This window comes from Apodemus sylvaticus, chromosome 19 (genome assembly GCF_947179515.1).
Source record: "Apodemus sylvaticus chromosome 19, mApoSyl1.1, whole genome shotgun sequence".
Lineage (NCBI taxonomy): Eukaryota > Metazoa > Chordata > Mammalia > Rodentia > Muridae > Apodemus > Apodemus sylvaticus.
The window spans coordinates 34,159,883-34,180,168 of record NC_067490.1 but is presented as its reverse complement, the minus strand read 5'-3'; the positions used below and the strand labels follow the sequence as shown (position 1 = coordinate 34,180,168).

The window sequence follows — 20,286 nt, the reverse complement described above, 5'->3', positions numbered from 1 at the left end:
GTGTAAATATATTTCAATGCCACCTCAAAAAATAAAAATTAGATAAAGAGAAATATAAACCTAAGAAACACACAGATGGGTTAAAAAAGATTTAAAAAATCCAAGCTCACTGATATAATTAATGTGAAATTCAAAAGACAGCCTAGCCAAGACACTAGAACAAAGAGCAAAATACCTCCCCACACCCCATCTACTCCTAAAGAGAGTGTTAACTGCATTGCAAAAAAGAAGAAGAAAGAAGAAAGAAGAAGGAAGAAGGAAGAAGAAAGAAGGAAGAAGAAGAAAGAAGGAGGAGGAGGAGGAGGAACTCAAAATTGGACATGGTATAATTCTAGTAGCTTGCCAGTCTGAGGCAGGAGTATCAGAAGTAAAGTTTTTAAGTTCCAGTCCAGCCTGGGCTATTCAGGGAAACCCTACCCCACGCCAACTCCTAACGCCCCACCTCTAAAAGAATGGCTCTCTAGACAAAAGACAGTTCTTTGACAAATATTTTCAATGAATTAAGGGGTGAATGGAGCAGAACTTTTCCTACTGACCAGATGGCTCACCAGCACACCTGACCACCTGAGGCGCATCCCCAGAACCGACAGGTGTAAGGAGAGAACCAACTCTCATAAGCCATCATTTGACTTCCACATCTTAGCTGGGCTGGCTGTGCTCACACACATACAAATGCACACACAGTAAACAGGGAAATGAATGCAAAAGCTAGTAGTATTATTAAGAATCTAAAATGCCTACACTGTCAGTTTAGGTAGGATGAATTTGACTCATGAAATTTGCAACCTCAGATTTTAAGTGGTCTAGAACTCACAGCACACCAGTCACCAGTCCCTGTATCCTCTGGGCAGTAAGACTGGCTGGGCAAAGCCTACTGGTCCCTGTCCTTTCTTCAGTCTGGTTTTAGAATAGAATGAGGAAAACACAAAGGGACTGGAACAAACCCCATCCAAACACTGCTGGGAATTTTCTCTAGCTGTCAAGATAGCTGGTGACAGCTCTGACTGTCATGCTTTTATTTTATTTTAAATTACTACAGTTAAATTTTGTTAATTTGAAAAACGCCTTATTTTCTTTTTAAAAATTGCTTACTATAAGACCTAAGTGCTAAAGTCTTAGGATATTCTTTCATGGAAACCTTACTTACTGGCCTCTTCTGAAATAAATATATATATTCAAAAGTTAATCAAACTACTAAGTGTTTAGAAATGTAAAACTGGTGAAATGCTGGCTTCCAGACACGGCATCGTCACTGCATTCATGAATCACAGCAGCTCATTAGCTGCAGAAAACCAAGTCAATCACCAACTCTAGCACAGATGGGGGAAGGGTTCATGAGAGTCCCACCCCACCCCACCCCACCCCCCACACCCCACCCCCATAGCTGAGAGCTGAGGGGCTATTGACAGTTGATGGCTGCTAAAGAATGAGAAGACATGATTCTTTGGGATGTGACTACTGGTGGGTTGCCCTTGTGCAGACCTAATGGGTTATGTATAAAATAAAAAAAGATGACATGAAGGTGGAAAACGCACGTGGTAGAGGAGTATTGGATACTTGTGAGAGGGAGGAATTGGAGGTGGAAATGCTAAGATACATTTTAGATATGTATGAGTCTGTCAACAATACAAAATTGTACATGAATACACACTAAATAACCTGAAAACAAAAATGGATAAAGCTAATGCCTGCGGAGATGGCTCAGTCAGTGTGGTGATTTGAATATCGGCTCAGGGAGTGGCACTATTAGGACCTGTGGCCTTGTTGGAGTAGATGTAGCTTTGTTGGAGGAAGTGTGTCACTGTGGGAGTGGGCTTCGAGAGACCTTCCTCCTAGCCGTCTGGAAGCCAGTCTTCTGATTTTCTTGATTGTCTCTCAGCTCCTCCAGCACCAGGCCTACCTGGATACTGTCATGTTTCCCATCATGACAAGAATGGTCTGAAGCTCTAAACCTGTAAGCCAGTACCAATTAAATGTTGTCCTTCTAAGAGTTGCCTTGGTCAGGGTGTCTTTTCACGGCAATGGAAACCCTAACTAAGACAGAAGTTGGTACCAGGAGTGGTTCTAGAGGAGCAGAAGCATAAGGATAAATCTTTTAAATATCTGGAATTGGCTTAGCAATTTGCCAGCCCCTTCTAATTCACCAGCACCTTCAACCAATGAAACCTCTCCAGATGCTCTCCTTCCTGTGAGCTCAGAGAATATTGAAGGCCAATGGTGGGAACTATTTCAAACTTAAAGAAGAGACAGAGGCAACCAGATCTGAGTTCAAGGCCAGCCTGGGAAAGAGTACATTTCAAATCTAGGAGTGGTGGCACACACCTTCAATCTGGGCCACACCTTCTGCTGGGGCCTACATAAGGACAATGGAAGAAGGAAGGCCCTCTCTTCTTCACCTGCTTGCACTTACTTGCCAGCACATCTGTTGGAACCCACTTCTTTGGAATTCCAGCTTATACAGAAGACCGGCTAAAACACCTAACCTCATGGGCCTGATAAACTACTAGATTCTTGGATGTCCCATTCACAGCTGCCCACTGTTGGGTTAGTGGAACTGCAGACTGTAAGTCATTCCAACAAATCCCCTGAATTTGGAGAGTTTTGTGACTCTTGGGAACCCTGACTAATACAATCAGTAAAGTCCTTGCTGCAGAGCATGAGGACCTGAACTCAAGTCCTACCTCCCACACAAAAGTCAATTACAACCCACATCTGTGAGTCCAGGACTGGAGAGACAGAGACAAGAGTATCATGGGGCTTGCTGACTCCTCTATCACAAGACAAAACCTCTGCTCTGAGGATATAAAAATCTAGTGACCCTACACACGGGAATAGAAGAGCTTATGCCTCATTTTTTTCAATACTAATTTCAACTCCTGGAAATGCCTGAGGGTAAGACAACAACAACAACAACAACAACAAAAAACCCACAACCCTTTATTTCTCTCACTGTAAATACAGAAAAATAGTCATCAGACAAAGAGTCACCTACTGTATTTTTTTCCAAAGTTTGAGCACAAATAGATCAAATAAATGCATCAGTACCAACTCTTCCAAAATGTATGTACCTGTAGCTAGCTGTACTTAGGATAACAATGAATTTTCTCCTCAACTGATGACAACACTAAGCCCCAGGAAATAATCGTAGCCCATGATAAAACAGATACAAGTCAACATTAAATTAAACGCTGGATGAGCAGCAAAATCATAAATACAAATTACAGACTGGGGGGAGGGGCAGTGCCTCATTAGCCCGGGCTAGCCTGGAACTCACTATGCAGCTGAGAAGGGTCTTGAGCTCTTTGAATTCTTAATCCTCCTGCCTACACCACCACCACAGCATTTTTCAAAATACAAGCTGCTTGCCATTAATGGGTCTTAAAATCAACTCAGACACCAATATTTTTAAACAAAATAGAACAATATGGGGGAAAAAATCAAAGGTCACTGGAACTATACCACATATGTATAAATATCATGCATTTTTTACAACTCTAAATTGCTAAACAAAGTACACTGTCAGGAGTGGCCGTCAACTCCCTTAACCCTTCTCATCTGCAGAAATCAATCTACAGCACAGTCCCAAGAATCAGCCTCTGTAATAAGCCATCAATCAGCCAAGCAATCTGAAACTCTTCGTGGTATTTCTGAATAGTAACTACAATGCACCGTACCCACCCCACCCCACCCCACCTCTGTCGCAAATTAAACTTCCCAAGTGGATACATACATACAATCAGTCCCAGGCATCTCCACTCCTACAGAGTTAACTCTGCCAAGCCAGCTGCTGCTCTTCTATCAAAAGGTGGAATCAAGGGTGTTTGTGTCCGTCTCCGGCGGGCACAGCCTAAACGCTCCCGAGAGCACAGCAAGTAAACTCCTGTTTGGGAAGTCTTCACCGACTGAAAATCTCACTCTCTAAGTCTTTGCAGCTCAACCTCCCTGACCATCTAGCTCTTACACAAAGCAGAACAGTGAGGCACACTGCCTTCCCTCTTACAGACAGATGAGTCTGTTCTGTAACTCCAACTGCTTCCCTTGAACTCTTTAAAAGACTTAACTGCTCTTTCTTCTTCATTCTTCCATTAGATTAAATGAGATTAAATGACATTAATCCCATTGCCAAAATGAAATTTAAATTTCAGCACACCATTTTCTAAAGTGTATAAATTCATACATAAGACTTTCCTCTGCTCCACCAAACTGCAAAGTGAATGACAACCTTTTTATCTAAGTGTCCCAAACTAGCCTGAGATCTGGGCACTCAGGCAAAGTGTCAACAAATGAAGTCACTGTAAGCATTGGATATCCAATAAATGTTCACTGAATAAAATTAGAATTTTGGAAGACTCACAATTACACCTACAAAAATATCCTTCCCTTTAGAAGAAGGATTAAAACAAGAACTTTGTTAGGAACTTCTGTTTATTTTAAAATTCAAGATATTCTCAACTATCCTTTAACCCAGTATGTATTTACATATCTATTTAAAAATCAGTAAATATTTACCAAACTTACATTTAAAACTTAATTTTAAAAAGTTAAAGATCTGGTGATGAAAACTCTTAAGAATTATGGAAAATACTCTGGAATAGGTCAAAAAACATAAAAAGTCCCTCACACACAATAGAGCATTAAACCATAAAGCAAAACAACCTTAATATAGAGGAGGGAAAGTAAGTTTTCCTTATGGGTGTGGACAGTGGCAGGCCAACCCTGCGGCAGTGGAGAGCCCCACACCCCTACAGGCAGCACAAACAGGGTTCAGTGGACTACTTTTAAACAGAAAAAAGAGGACCAAAGGCCAATTGAGAGAAAAGTAAGTGTGTGTGTGTGTGTGTGTGTGTGTGTGTGTGTGTGTCTGTAGGTAGGTAGGTAGTTAGATAGGTAGGTAGGCAGATAGGTAGGTAGGTAGGTAGTTAGATAGGTAGGTAGGCAGGTAGAAGAATTACAGGCTGGATGTGGAAGGAATTGAGGAAACAAGGCATGAATATGATCAAAATATATGTGAAATTCTCAAAGAATTAATGTAAAGTATATTTTTAAAATATTCATCAGGGCTTAGGAGTTAAAAGACTTGCTTTGTTTTGTTTTGTTTTTTCAAGACAGAGTTTCTCCGTGTAGCCCTGGCTGTCCTGGAACTCACTCCATAGACCAGGCTGGCCTCGAACTCAGAAATCTGCCTGCCTCTGCCTCCCAGAGTGCTGGGATTACAGGCGTGCGCCACCACCCCTCACTTGCTATTCTTGCAAAAGACCCAAGTTTATTTCCCAGCACCCATGTCAGGTGACTCATAGTTTCCCTCTAACTCCAGCTTCAAAGAATCCCATGCCTCTGTCCTCCTCAGATACCTGTACATGTGCCTAGAGAGAGAGAGAGAAACCTTTAAAACTATGGGGAAAAAACCCACAGGCAAACATAGTAGAGTCTTTAAGAGGCTGTGTTCCTCCATCACAAAGAGATCAAAAGTTCAATTCAGACTTGAACTGTGACTGAAGGTCAAATTTCAGGTTAAGAGTAAAACAAGATTAGTTCAAGAATGGGATTGAAGTAGTCCTTGGAAATGGCTCTTCACATGGTTAAGATAAATCATGTAACATCCAACTAGCAAGTGGTCTGTTCACATAAACACATTAGCTAGTCACAAAGTGACTACATCAAAATCTAGTTATCTGTAAGCTAATTGGCCTTCTTACATGCAAACATTTAGGTCAATTTTTAAAGTAATGAGTAACTAGTAGATGTGGCATTCTAAATATGAAAAAGGGGGAGGACAGAGAAAGGTAACATGCTGATCAAAGGTACAAAGTTTCAGATAAACTGGAACAGTGGCTGGAAGCCATCATGCAGGAGAACCTGCAGTTGGGCAAATGAACTTCCTGGAGATGGCGCACCATTTGCATGGCTGTGAGGGGTGAGCCCTGGAGAGGCACAGCCCCAGGAGCTCTGTGCCAGGGCTGCTTCTTGCTGCTACTGTGTCTTCTCATGTATTCCTCACTTCTCTGACATTGTATGACTGTTCAAAACAAAAAAAAGATCCCGATTCTGCCTATAGTCCATCAGGACTGACTCCTGGGTTTTAGCCTACCTATTGGGCAAATTTCCTGCAGATCAACATGAAGATGAACTTTCATAAAATAATATAATTTAGATGAATTAATGATTTTATAGAATTCCTGATTTGATTCAAATTATTTTAGGAACTTAGAGTAACTGATAGAAAGTTTAAGGAGATGGTTTTAGTTGTTTTGCCAGAAAGAGATAATAAAGTTAATTTCAAGAATGGAATGTGTCCCCTGCTCATAGAATAGTAAGGCTGCATTAAAAGCATTACAAGCATGTAAACTGCACTAGGAAGAAAAATAGGCTTAGAACAAATTAATGAGGAAAGAAAACATTCATGTACGTATACATGTATGTGTGTATGTGAAGGTGTTGGAGCTTACTTATTGGAGCCCACTTTGCTTCATCTAGTGTGTATGTGTGCATGCGCACATATATGTGTGTATGCATGATTCTTTTCTCTTTTTCTTTCTTGCCAACCCCCTTAGAGTTAAGATCAGAGTTTCTCAGCAATCAGAGTGCCAGCCCCAGGTAATTAAGTTTTGCTCACACCTGTTCTGCTCCCTATAAATTGCTTGTCGCTGCTATCAGAACTGACTCCAGTTGCCGACTACACACCTCACTGCCTTCCTCAGATTACCTGTGGTTTCGGAGCTAGTCTTCGACAAGTAGCCTTAGTGAAATTTTGATCTTCATGATGATGAGCTAATAATGTTATTATATACATCAAAATATGCTAAAGGATAGATTTTGACAGCAGCATCACGAAAAAATGAAGACTATTAATCACCATGATTAAATCTTTCTACAGAATATACTAAATCAAAATGTTAAAATGTGCTGATAAATTTATACATTATTCCGAATTAAAAATAAAACTTAAATGCCAGGAATGATGGATGACACACTCCTGTACTCTTCTACTTAAACAACAGAGGCAGACTGAGCTCCATAAAAACCCTGCCTCACAAAAGAAAGGGAAGAAGTTACTGTGAAATCTATTAGAATCGAGTGGACAGTAATGTTTGAGGTTTTACTGCTATGAACAGGTGCCATGACCATAGCAACTCTCATCAAGGAAAACATTTACTTGGGGCCAGCTCACAGGCTCAGAGGCTTACTCAATTATCATCATAGTGGGAAACTATGGTGCTGGAAAAGGAGCAGAGAGTTCTGCATCTGCATTAGCAGTCACCAGAAGAGATAGAAACACTGGCCCTTGCTTGAGCATTTGAAACATCACAGCATTTGAAACCCAGTAACACACTTCATCCAACAAAGACACACCTACTCCTACAAAGTCACACCTCCTAATAGTGCCTCTTCTTAGAGCCTATTAGAGCCATTTTTATTCAAACCACCAAAATTAATGAAATGTAAATATGAAAAAGCTGAAAGTTCATTTTCCATTAAATACTGCAAATAATTTTTAAAACATTACCAAAGCCAGTTCTGTAAATAGATTCTTTCAATATTATGAATTTTCTTATTTTAAATTTCACTATTAGAGCTATAATGTTGATCTAGTATGTTTTTAAAACAGCTCTATTTAAAAAATAATCAAATAAGTAGTTCCCTGTTCATAAAGAAATTATTCAAATAAATATGTCTTTATCAAGTTTTCTTAATTGAAGCAATCAAAAGGTTAGGGTAGCTACCAAACCAACTAAGATTAACTCCTCTTTGAAAATACTGTCTGCCTGTTGCTATGAGGGTATGGACAGGAAGACCCTCTGATCATGTGTAAACACATGTTCCAACAAGCATGTTGATATGAGGGTATGGACAGCAAGACCCTCTGATCATGTGTAAACACATGTTCCAACAAGCATGTTGGTGCCACACAGAGTCAGAACCATGTATTTTCTTATTAGCCTCTACTTCTATCAGGATCGAGAAAGCTGAGGTAACTGGACATCCTTGAGATGCTGTTAACAAAGCCACGCCATGTGCACATGCACACAGCAGTGGTGCTTCAGGGGCGTGCCCTTGCCTTGGACTCTACTTCAGAGCATCGTCTCATGAGAAAAACATCCTTTATGACAGCAAATTAGCTCTGTCCACAGAAGAAGAAAAACACCAAAATCAAAACCAATTATCCCAAACAACAAAACAGTTCAGACAAAAGTACTACAAAGGCTGCCTTTATTAGGTTTAGCCTACACTGACAACATAGGCCAGTTTCTTCTCAATAACTCTCAGTTTTCTAATATGTAGGAACATAAGTACCATGAATAATAAATCTAAATGCAAAAATAAAAACATTTCAAAAATGAAATTCTAAGAAAACAAGTATCTGTAATTTTTCAGTTCCCCAAATTTAAGCATTTACTTTCTAGTAAAGGTTTCTTTATTCTTCAACTAGGAAGAGAGGCTATGCAGGGATGAGAAAACTTCAGCAAAGCGTCAGACTCTGTGTGACTCTTATGGCAGACAGGCACAATCTTTTCTTCTACAAAATAATGCACCCAGCTGGTAGACACTTTAAACAGGACACAGATTCCACTTCTAAGGATAACTACAAGCTGCAGTGCATTTGCAAGCCCTTGACTTTTAATATTTAAAAAAAAAACTAAGCATTATTATCAGCATATTTCAGTCACTTAACACCCACGATGTAAACAAAGGCATAGGAGAAATTTTCTGAGTCCATTCTCTTTAAAGTATCTTAAAATCCTATCAACTATCTCAATTATAAGTTAGAACTACTTGGCAAATTTATAATTAATCATTGGATGTGATGGTTTGTATATGCTTGGCCCAGGGAGTGGCACTATTAGGAGGTGTGGTCCTGATGGAATAAGTGTGGCCCTGTTGGAATAGGTGTGTCACTGTGGGTGTGAGCTTTAAGACCCTCCTTCTAGCTGCCTGGAAGCCAGTATTCTGCTAGCAGCCTTCAGATGAAGGTTCAGCTCTACCTCACCATGCCTGCCTGGTGCCATGTCCGTGCCTTGATGATAATGGCTGAACATCTGAACTGTAAGCCAGCCTCAGTTAAATGTTGTCCCTATAAGAATTACTTTGGTCACAGCGTCAGTTCACAGCAGTAAAACCCTAAGATACTGGCAAAAAAAGCAAAAGAGGGTATCTATAGTTAGAATTCTGGTATTTGCTCTCTTTTAAAACACAAAAATATTATTTAAAAAAACTATTTTCATTTTAATCCCAGGTATGCAGATATGGGGCTACTTTGGACTGTCCACAGCCAACTATGATTTGCCTCCTATTTTAGCAAAGGCATGGATTTGCCAGCTGCAGGCAGTTTCTGCAATTGTGTGACATTTTCAGCGGATATATAAATGCCCTTGACAGGCGGACTTAGTGGTTATTGGTCATTCAAGGGGATTGTTTGCAGTTTGTTAGTACTCACGCTTAAAGAAGAAACAGGAAGAAATTAAATTCAGTCTCTCTCTCTCTCTCTCTCTCTCTCTCTCTCTCTCTCTCTCTCTCTCTCTCTCCCTCCCTCCCTCCCTCCCTCCCTCCCTCTTCCCCTCTCTCCCTCCCTCTCCCCCTCCCCTCCTTCTCCCTCTCCCTTTTCCCCTTTTTTCTCTCTCCCCACTACCCTTCTTTTCCTCCTATCTAGGAGAGAGATCAAGAGTGGGAAAAAGAAGGACCCACAAAATAGTAAAAGGTTAGTTATAAGTGACACCTTAATATGGGGCTTGAAACTTAAGGATAGAATTATTTCAAATACCATAGAGAAAACAGCATGACACAAAGGAATGGATTTTTTTTTTCAAGATGCCAGCAAAAATGTATGTGGTTGCTACCACTGGGATATCACCTGCTTTGCTCCCAGAGAAGATTTTTCTGTTTTTTGTTTTTTTTTTCTTTTTCTTCTTCATATATTCTGTTTCAAATATTCTTTCAGAAAAAAGGTTGGAAGAATGTCTGAGCAGTTGGAAAAAACTGCAGGTAGAAATGGGGGTGTGGTTGAAAAAAATGGCTGAAATGAGAAACCAAAAGGGGTCATTCTACTCTCTTTTCTGAAAGAGCTAGAGAGTTGGTGGTGCAACTGGAGAGGTTGAGGGTAGAGATGGAAGCTCTTGGGAGGCAGGAATCACCAGGAAGGAAGAGAACAAAAAGGATCAGTCCTAGTGGCTGAGCAAGAGATTGGGAGTTTCTGTCAGGAGGAAAGAGGTCAAGAAACTGTGTTGGAGGGCATTTGTGTCAGAGAAAAGCTGAAAAAGCAGAAAGGCAATCTGACAAAACAGTCTGTTTCAAAGAGAGAGAATTAATCTTGAACCAACCTCACTGCCAGAGTTGAAAGAGGGGCAGCCTTGGGTTATGAGATCATCATCAGCTTTCCAGCAGTCATAGAGCATATATTAATAGTAGGAAAGAAGGTTACAATGAGATAAAATGGCTTCCTGAAGAAATGATTAAAGAGGCTCTGATTTTAAAGAGGCTATGATTTCATATGAAATGCACTCACCTTATGCGAAAGATTTTTCTGGGTTTTGGGGTTAGTTTGTTTGCTTGTTTCATTTTCTTTGACTAAGTAACTGGGCTACCCAAAATAGAATTAGTCCCAAAGACTACAAGGGATTAGCTAACAGCTGTACTACAGGCCAGTTAAAATTGCAATAGCTAACATGGTGGAGGGAAGAAACCAGGAATACTGAACAGTAAAATAGAGCAAGGGGAACAGATGTAGTAAAAGATCAGTTGCTGAGTGAAGGGCAGTATTCTGGTATACAAGAATTGATTCAGTTCGATGATGTTATTATAGAATAATATCATTTAGCAGCTTTAAGAGCTGGCACAAAGTTGAGAAGCCCAACAGTTTCCCACAGAAGGAAAGAGGGAAAGAATCTGTGCTAGAAGGTGGTCAGGTCAGAGAAAAGCTGAAGTCCACCTCTTTTACAAAGACTATACAAGGCTCTGAGAACCTTTCATTTCTTTTTCACAAAGAATAGTCTCAGCTGTGAACAAAGCCCTTTCCAGACCCTGATGCCAAGGCAGGTGTTGACAGAAACCTTGGAATTTGACAATATGAACACGAGCAGCACCTATGGACAAGTGGATTAGGGATATGTACAATATCACCAAAAATGCCTGGTACTTCAATTGTGGAAAACATGGTCATTTACAAACAGACTGATCAAGCCACCAAAAGTGTCAGATCTTGAAATGCCCAGTGCTCTAACTGTAGGAAATATGGTCATTTGCAAAAATATTGTAAACAAAACATCTCTAAGGGCAATGACTTTTTCTAAATGTAAACCAGAAAGAAGGCCTAGTCTTCCCAAGGTATATATACAAAGGGTTCAGGAGTACAGATCCAAAAGATATTCAAGGCAGTTTTTTGCCACTAGGAAACAAAATGGGGGCCTAGCTCAAGGCTCCTCAACAAACATTACAAGCCATTTTAGTCAAGGAGCAACTTGAACTAAAAACCTCAACACTCAGCAAGTCACCAAGGTTATAGAAAAAAATTGGAATTAAATCACCCTATATACTATAAAGATGTATTAACATCAGAATGGAAGCAGATGAAAGCTTTGCATTGTGGAAATGAATTTGCTTATAGTCCTACAGGAAATGAAAAGCTGTGGATACCATCAAAACTGATAAAGATTAGAATTGAGCAGGAGATGGTTCCTGAAAACCTTGGCCACTGACCCAAAGAGCACTTATTTCATTGAAAATGTCTGTTTATAATTTCCTTCTAGCCTCAGCACAAGTAATGGCTAAAACAGTAGGTGGAAAATGTAGTGAGAATTCTGAAATTTTGGTTCTTTTAAAACAAAGAAATAGTATAAGAAAATATTTTTGGTTTAATTGCAGATGTGAAAATATGAGGCTGCTTTGGATTTTCTAAAGCAGCTGACTATGATTTGCCTCGTGCAAACCAGAGACATGGTTTTGCCAGCTGCAGACAGTTTCTGCAATTGTGTGATATCTGAAATTCTGGAAACTTTTCACAGGGTATGTAAATGCCCCAAGTGGCAGGGTTTGTGGTTGGTGTTCATTCAAGGGGTTTGGCTGCTATTTATTAGTTGTGCTCAAAGAAGAAACAAGAAGAAATCAAATTAAGAGATCTCTATCTCTCTCTCCTATCTATTCTTTCTCTCCTATCTAGTGATAGAGGGTGAAAGAGGGGGATGTGGAGCTGGAGAAAAACCTGCAGAGTAGTAAACAATTACAAGTATCAGTTCAGAAAACAGTTATTAAAAGCCTGAGATAAAAGTACCAATCAAAGCCAATGTGATGGTGCACACTTTTAAACCCAGCACTTGGCAGAGGTAGGCAGATCTCTAGTAGGAGTTCCAGGCCAGCATGGTTTACATAGTAATTTCCATGCCAGCAAAGGCTACATAGCAAACCCTTGTTCTAATAAGGGAGGGAGGAAGGAAGAAAAAGGAAGGAGGGAAGGATAGAGGGAGGGAAAAAAGGAGGAAGGAAGGAGAAGAGGGAGGGGGAGAATCTCCTACCTATTCCAGTGGGAGGAAACACCGTTAAAAGCAGGCAGATACTCTGAGAAATAGCAATCAGTCAAGGCATGCACCCCATGACACTCTTCAGTCCTAGGCAAAACCTGGACACTTCTCTCTTTTGAAACTGGAGGTCACCAGCAAGCCCAGGGAGGTGGTGTCTTTAGCTTAAGGACTCCAACATTGAACACTCAATCTCTAGGCAACAAAATGAGCTAATTTCTGCCAGTATCATATTTTTAAGCCCCCCACTGACAGTGATCAGTAGCATTCAACCATTTTCTTCTGACCTATGTGAAATTACCTTAGACATATGAGACTTTGATGGTCAAACACCACATTCTCCTGATTACACCATGTTTCCCAGTCTTGTCTTGCTTTAACCTCTTTTGAGCATTCATCTTCCTCTACCTGACCAGAAACATTGGTGTCTCACAGTTCGGACCTCTGGTCTCTGCTCCATATTCCCCACTACCTTTTCTATAATCTTTCCATGTGACTCACCCAGCTTCCATAATTGATACCATTTATACACAGGTAACTTCTATCTCTCCAGGTCCAGTGACCTCCACATTGGCCTATACTTATATACCAACTTTCCACTCAGTATCTCACCTAAACTCTAAAAGGGACATCAGACTTCACACTTAACTTGCCCCCAGTACGCCTCACCACCTCCAACAGTTCACACTGCAGAAAAATGCAACCACAGGCCACTATTCGGACTGAAGCTAAACTAGGAACTCACTTTAGATTCATTTCCCTTGTTTGCCACCTCCAAACCATCAGCAAATCTTATCAGCTTTATTTCTCACAAATATTCAGAACCTATTCTTGTCTCTCAAAACCTCATCTAACTGCCCTAATCTAAATCTTTTACCTAATAACAATAATGGTATCAAAACCCAGCTTTCTCATTGCTGTTCTTGTTTCTACCTTGTCACAGTTTCTTCCCCTACACAATCAACTCGTGATTCATAATAATAACGAGAATGCCCATTACCTGTCCCTAGTATACAAAGCAATGCCAGCTTCAAGCACTGAGTGAAAGAATGAACAGCAACATCTCCTTTGCCCTTACCCAGTACTCCTTTACAGACAAAATAAACTCCAACCCAGTGTGGTGGTGCATGCCTTTGATATCTGGAGAAGCAGAGGCCAAGTAGATCTCTGTTCAAGACCAGCCTGGTCTACAGAGCAAGTAGGCCAGCCAAGGATACATACTAAGTGAGACCCTGTCTCAAACAACAGAAAATCAAAACAAAATTAATCCCTCCTTTAAAAGCCTTGCATTACTCTGAGGCCCTCCTCACCTCACATCAAGCTCAGGACTGTTGGGTTCTGATATTCCTGAACAACTCTAAGTCCCACCCTGGAACCCATACACCTCTCTTCATGTGAAGCAGGTCAACGCCTTCTCTGGTGATGTTGCACAGCATTATTCTGCCCATACTCTTTGCCCTCCTTTTCTCACCAGTGCACAACACCAGCTGAACTAGCTTCTTATGTAGTCGTACTGCCCATCTCCACCCTAGGAGAATATAAGTTCCACTACAGCAAGGGCCTTCACTTTCTTGCCCAGTCAGATAGCATCATGGTGTTGTATAAAACCTGGAATATGGTTAATATTTAATAACAAAAACATGTATCTAAGTGTATCTAAGTGGAAAGTATTCTAGACAGCAATGATATTCTACTTCAAATAAAAAATAGGCAAAATAAAAGTAAGTATAAAAAGCAATTGATGTTATTATGGTGGTCCTTCCTATTCTGTGCTTTCTTTGTAGGGGACTATTGAGTGTGGATTTTTAGTGTGGAATGGTTTTAGATTTCTTGAGATGGGATCTCAAGATGTAGTCACTATGTAAACCTAGCTGGTCTTTAATGAGCTACAATACTACTGCCTCTACCACTCTGTTAAGATTAAAGACTGGAGGCACTATGGCCAGTACTTCCATTCTTAGTGACCTTCCACGATAAACTGCTCTCCTCTGAATATTTTTAAAGATTAAATCAGAAAATATGAAAATCCCTAAATCAGAATAGTTAATATGTTGGCGTTTAAATGTTGCATAGGCATAATTCATAATTAAGCTATTATTCAGTAAAATAGTATCTAAAGAAATTGCACATCTTAATTATCTTCTCAGGTTACATATTTTTTATAGGCAGAAAAACTGTAACTAAAACCTTTCTGTGCACAACATCCATAAAAACTTACAATAGGTATCATGGGCTCAACTCACCATTTATTTCCTGACCTCAGAGTAATAAACCAGCTTCGTTCAATCCAAGCAGTGATTAAATTCCAATTATTAATCAAGTTCATTTCACAAAAGTCATCACTCAAGTTGTGATTCACCCCTCACGCCCAATGACTGCTATGAAAGAACATGTCCACTTGAGTTTAGTTGGCAGGGTTGTTACCGCTCATTGTTATCAGAGTGCTCTGAGGTGCATCTAACTCCAAACCACAGCAGAAAACATCACTTGTTGTAATCTATGACCACTACCATTATGACATCACTAAGCAGCTTATAAGTGATGCATCAACTCTGAAGATGCAAATCCAAAGCTCAAAGCAATGAACAGGCAACATTGTGCTTGTAACTTAACTGTAACACTTTTAGCATGTTTTAAAAGTATAATATTCTACCCCCAAAATATTTTAAGGGTTGGATGTATTAAGTCTTGAAATATGTCTTGCAAAACTAGGAATTGTGACTCATACTTGTAATCTCAGTACTTGGAAGCCTGAAACAGGAGGATTACTGTAAGTTTGAGACCAACCGGGACTACATATTTAGACCTTGTCTCAAACAAAATAAAACTGTGTGTGTGTGTGTGTGTGTGTGTGTGTGTGTGTGTGTATGTTCTATTTTAAGGAACATATTTATTATAAGTAGAAGTACTCAAAATATTGCTGTCTAATTCTAGATTTCAAAAGCCTAAGGAAAACATATCCATCTTTCAATCAACTTTAATACTAGTTTATACTCTGAAAAAAATGAATTCAAATACATTCATTCAAGCCAAAATTATTTAAAATTAATTTTTACAACTTATTCTTTAGACATACCACTTATCCAATTTTAAAGTAGCCATCTAGATATATTTTAAGTGTAGGGTAAGGATTTTATATGATCTTGCATGGAGATATAAGAAAATGTTCATTTTAGTTTTTTTTTTCTTTTATTCAGAACAAGGTTAGCCATAAACTTGAAGAACTGGATAAAGACAAAACACAACTAAATGCTATATAGAGAGAAAGAGAGAAAGAGAGAAAGAGAGAAAGAAAGAAAGAAAGAAAGAAAGAAAGAAAGAAAGAAAGAAAGAAAGAAAGAAAGAAAGAAAGGAAGGAAGGAAGGAAGGAAGGAAGGAAGGAAGGAAGGAAGGAAGGAAGGAAGGAAGGAAGGAAGGAAGAAAGAAAGAAGAAAAGAACTGCTGCTTCGTAGTTTCTGAAGTATGCACACTGTTCTCATTTGTCACATCCTTAACTGTCACAGCAGCAACTTCCTTTCCACTGCAGAAAGCTGACACCTTTGCTTTCCCTTTAGTCAATTACCTATTTGCATAAACGGTTTCAGAACACCCAGAACTAACTTTGTGCATACAAAGACAGGCTCTTTTTCATATCAGAAAACTAATTTACCATCTCAGAACCAAACAGACTGCTAATAAACTCCATCAGGAGGCTGGGTTGGCAGATGTCACAAGTCTGTGATTCCCCCAGCACTTGAAGAGCTTTTGGCAGGATCAGTAGCTCAAGGCCAGTCTTGGCTACATTGCAATTTTGGGTTACAAGCCAGCCTAGGCTAAGGTACTCAGAAGAGGGAGTGTGGAGGAAGACTGGTTTTTCTTTGTTATCTTCATATAGACCCTAAAATTGCATGAATTAGCCAAAGGGCATATTTGTTATACAGTATTTCCAAGACACACATTTTCTTCATATTTGTAAGAAAAAGCTCTCCACATCAACCAGCCCATAGGTTGTGGCCTTTCATTCAGATCATCTGCTAGATATGCCACTCTTGTTTATCTAAATAACTTATCAATATTAATTTTAAATAATTTCAGTATTTATAGTGACTCAAGGAGAAAATAATTATATCACCATTACTATAAAAATAGTCCACACTCAGTATATAAATGAAATTTTTCACTATTTCACTGGAAAGAAGTATTGCGATTTATGACTTACTGCTGTCAACTCTGAGAACACATAGTTTTATAAAGATTTGTCTTGTCCGAATCCCTTAAATCTGAATATTATTTTAAAGAATTTTCTTCCTCTGTATTCTAGGAATAGTAAATGTCTAGAAACTGCAGTGTAACATCAAAGCCTTTCAATTATTTAACTTCTAACTCTAAAATGCTCTCTTAGAAAACCATGGAAAACTGGATACAATGCTTCTGTGATGTACTTCCAACAAGGGCCATTACCAAGAGTAAGATTTTAGAGGTTAGGTTACAAAAACATCAAAGATGGGTTTTGACACATATGGATAGATGGAAATCACTCTTTCTGGCCCCCAGGGGTAATGAATACCTTCTCCATCACTAAAACCACTTCCAGGCCAGGCCCACAACAACTGGGTAAGCATCTAAATGTCTGTCTACTCTTGAAGGCAACCAGTAAATATTTTTACTAAATTCACAGCTCTTCTAATCTCTATTCTAAAACTATTATGAGAGGGCATAAGAGAATAAAGTATAAGAGAATAATTTCAAACCAGATTTTATATACATACACACACATACATATATATATATATACACACACAGATATATATGCATATACATATATATATGCCTGTATATGTACATGTATATATACACACATAGAGAGAGATAGACACAATTCTAAACCAATGGTTCTCAACCTCTGGGTCTCGACCCCTTAAACTCAATGACCTCACAAGAGTTACATATCAGCTACATCTGTTACAATTCATAACAGTAGCAAACATTACAATTATAAAGTGGCAATGAAAATAATTTTATGGTTTGGGGCCATCACAACATGAGGAACTGTATTAAAGTCCGCAGCAATAGGAAGGTTGAGAACTACTGATAGTTCAGAATTTAAACTATCACATAATTGCATTGTTTAAAATTTCAGTAGCAATGTGCCTGCCTGGTATCTTCGAAAAGGCAGAGAATATCACAAAAGGACTCCTACAAAATGCTTCTTTTCGAAGTTTTGCAAAATGTACACAACTGCCTCTAAGTTACACAAGTCAAGTTCAAACACTTTGTAGAACAGGGTTACCACCCATGGATCCCCAAAATACCTACATTTTTAGGAGAAATTCTGTGTACGAATAAGCTCTTTTCTCATGGGGGGGGGCGTGCAGAAGAAAAAAAAATCTATATATCTTTCAGCTTTTCAAAGGTGTCCATGATTCAGTTAAGATTAAAGTGCCCTTAGGACTGTCATCATTAGATAACTTGTCATGGTCAAGCCAATCCTCCTTTTTCTATTCCACGTTAGGGGAAGATTTATTCTAATTTAGTGGCTCCTACACAACTTCTGGGTGATGCAGGCATGAAATGGTTGTCTGATTCTAACAGTCCCTACCACCACCGCAAAGCTGAAACCCCCTAGTTTTCCTGAGCCCCGCATCTCGAAGGTGGCTGGGTTCTGATGGGACCCAGGAGGCCCCTGGCAGCCATGCGATCTGCTTTCTAAGAGCTGCTGCCCCCTCGAGGGTCTCAGACCACGACCCAGTCCTCACCAGCGTCTCTGGAGCAGCGGCTGCGGGCGACACCGCAGCGACCTTCCCGCCCGCGTCCCGCGTGGGGCAGCCACGCACACCACACGAGGGACAACAAAGCCCGGCCGAGCGGCCCAGAAGGGCCGAGTTGTCACCCCGCGGGGGTCGCAGGCCTTAGGGCGCGGACTCCCGAGAAGCCCAGGCGGCCGCCACCCCACCCGCCCGCAGTCCTCCTTACCCGCAGGGAAGCTGCGGGCCCCGCTGGGGCTGTCCCGGCCGCCAGCCTCCGGGGCCAGGAAACGGCCCCACATAGCGGGCGAGCGGGCGAGCCTGGAGCTCGGCGCCCGCGGTCGCCTCGGCTTCTGGGCGGAAACTTGAGCGGAGCCTGGGCCGCAGCAGTACGGACGGGTCCCGGGCGGGGGGCTTAACGGCTGTTCAGCGACGGCCCGGGAGCGCGGCGGCTGCCATGGCCCAGCCGGCTGCGCTGAGGCCCGGGCCGGGAAGCGAGCAGCTCCCCGGTGACGGCGGCGCTATCCCAGGCTCCGGGGCGCAGAGCGAATCTGCAGCTGCGGCTTCCCTCAGCCCCCTCCGCCCGGCAGAACCATAGGCAGGCGGGCCGGGCCAGGAGAGGCGGGGCCTGGAGGGCCGGGGGCGGAGCCTGGAGGGGCTGAGGGCGGAGCCTCAAGGCGGGGCCTGAGAAGCTCTTGGCTAGCCAAAGACCTACTGCCCATAGCTTGGGGGTGATCATCCTGAGGTCGCTCTGGTGACTCCCTATTTCTCCATCCTGTTACGTTGGAGCTGAGGGTCTGTAATTTAACCCCAAACCCTTCTTCCTATACGTGCCTTCTAGGGGCACGGTTATAAAAGGTGCGAGTAGTCCCTGCAACCCGTAAGAGGCCAAATCTAATAGGGGCTGTGGGGCTAACCATCTGACTCAGAGTGGAGAGCAGAATTAAAATTGTTGTCATGCATTCCACAAGCACCGTTTATGGATCACGGTGGGAATAGAAAAGAGGTCGTTCCTGCCTCCCACATCTCGGAGCCCTGCTCCACTTTAGTTCCCACCCTTCCCAGGAGCAGACATTCTGAGAAAAAACAAAGGAATACACCATCCTCTTGAAATTACTCTTGTTAGCAATATAATCATTTGAATATTTAGATACAAACTAAACACTGTCAGCCACCGTAGTAGGAGGCAGGCTCAGCATGTCAATCAGAAGTAACCCAGAGGGCAAGTCCCTTAGGCTTTGAGTCCAGTGATGTTTTTCCTGTTGTGGAAACTGCTAACAAAGGCTTAATATTTAAGTATCCCCCAAGAAAAATACTACTTAAAACTTGTGAGGCTTACATTTAGAAATGCATTCTATAACTCACCACGTTTGCGGAAATGCACCAAAACGTGGTTGTACATCTAGTCTCCTTCCTGTAGACACGCAGGTATTTATCCAAATCCTCAGATGTTGGTCAAGTGTCAAATGATTCTGATGCTACAAGGTGACAGAAACATGAAAATATAACGAGATGGTTCTTTTTCTGATTTAAATATATGTCTTATTAATTGTGACACTTGAAAAGGAGGGGCAAAAATATCATTAAAATTTCCACAAAGAAAAATATCAAATGTAAAAATACTATTATCTACAAATACATCTTTTCATGATTTGTAGTTTAACAAAGAGCCCAAATTGGCTGGAAACGTGAGGTGTAGCTCAGGCTGCCCTCAAACTCCTCGTTCTCCTGCTTCAACCTCCCCTGTAGTTTCTAGAAAGAAAGAAAAATGAAAGAAAGAGAGAGAGAAAGAAAGAAAGAAAGAAAGAAAGAAAGAAAGAAAGAAAGAAAAGAAAGAAAGAAAGAAAGAAAGAAAGAAAGAAAGAAAGAAAGAAAGAAAGAAAGAAAGAAAGAAAGAAAGAAAGAAAGAAAGAAAGAAAGAAAGAAAGAAAGAAAGAAAGAAAGAAAGAAAGAAAGATCCAGTAGCTTAGGTGTTGGGAACCAGAGAGCTTGGCTCAACACCCCCAGCTGAGCTGTTTGCACAGGTTTCTTGAGAGCAAAACATCCCGTGGCTTAGCTTG

At 40.8% G+C, this 20,286-nt stretch overlaps 1 protein-coding gene across 3 annotated transcripts in view; it reads right to left on the bottom strand.

Annotated features, from left to right (window-relative positions):
- Positions 1–20,286, bottom strand: part of Cep85l (centrosomal protein 85 like) — a 172,993-nt gene that overhangs the window by 98,579 nt on the left and 54,128 nt on the right. For 2 of the 3 annotated variants that reach the window (XM_052163574.1, XM_052163575.1), the window contains exon 3: positions 19,592–19,704. In XM_052163574.1, the coding sequence (XP_052019534.1) occupies positions 19,592–19,628 (37 nt within the window). In that variant the 5' untranslated portion in view covers positions 19,629–19,704. Of the gene's footprint in view, positions 1–18,455; positions 18,824–19,591; positions 19,705–20,286 lie in introns of those variants that run through there. The other variant, XM_052163573.1, reaches the window with a different exon arrangement.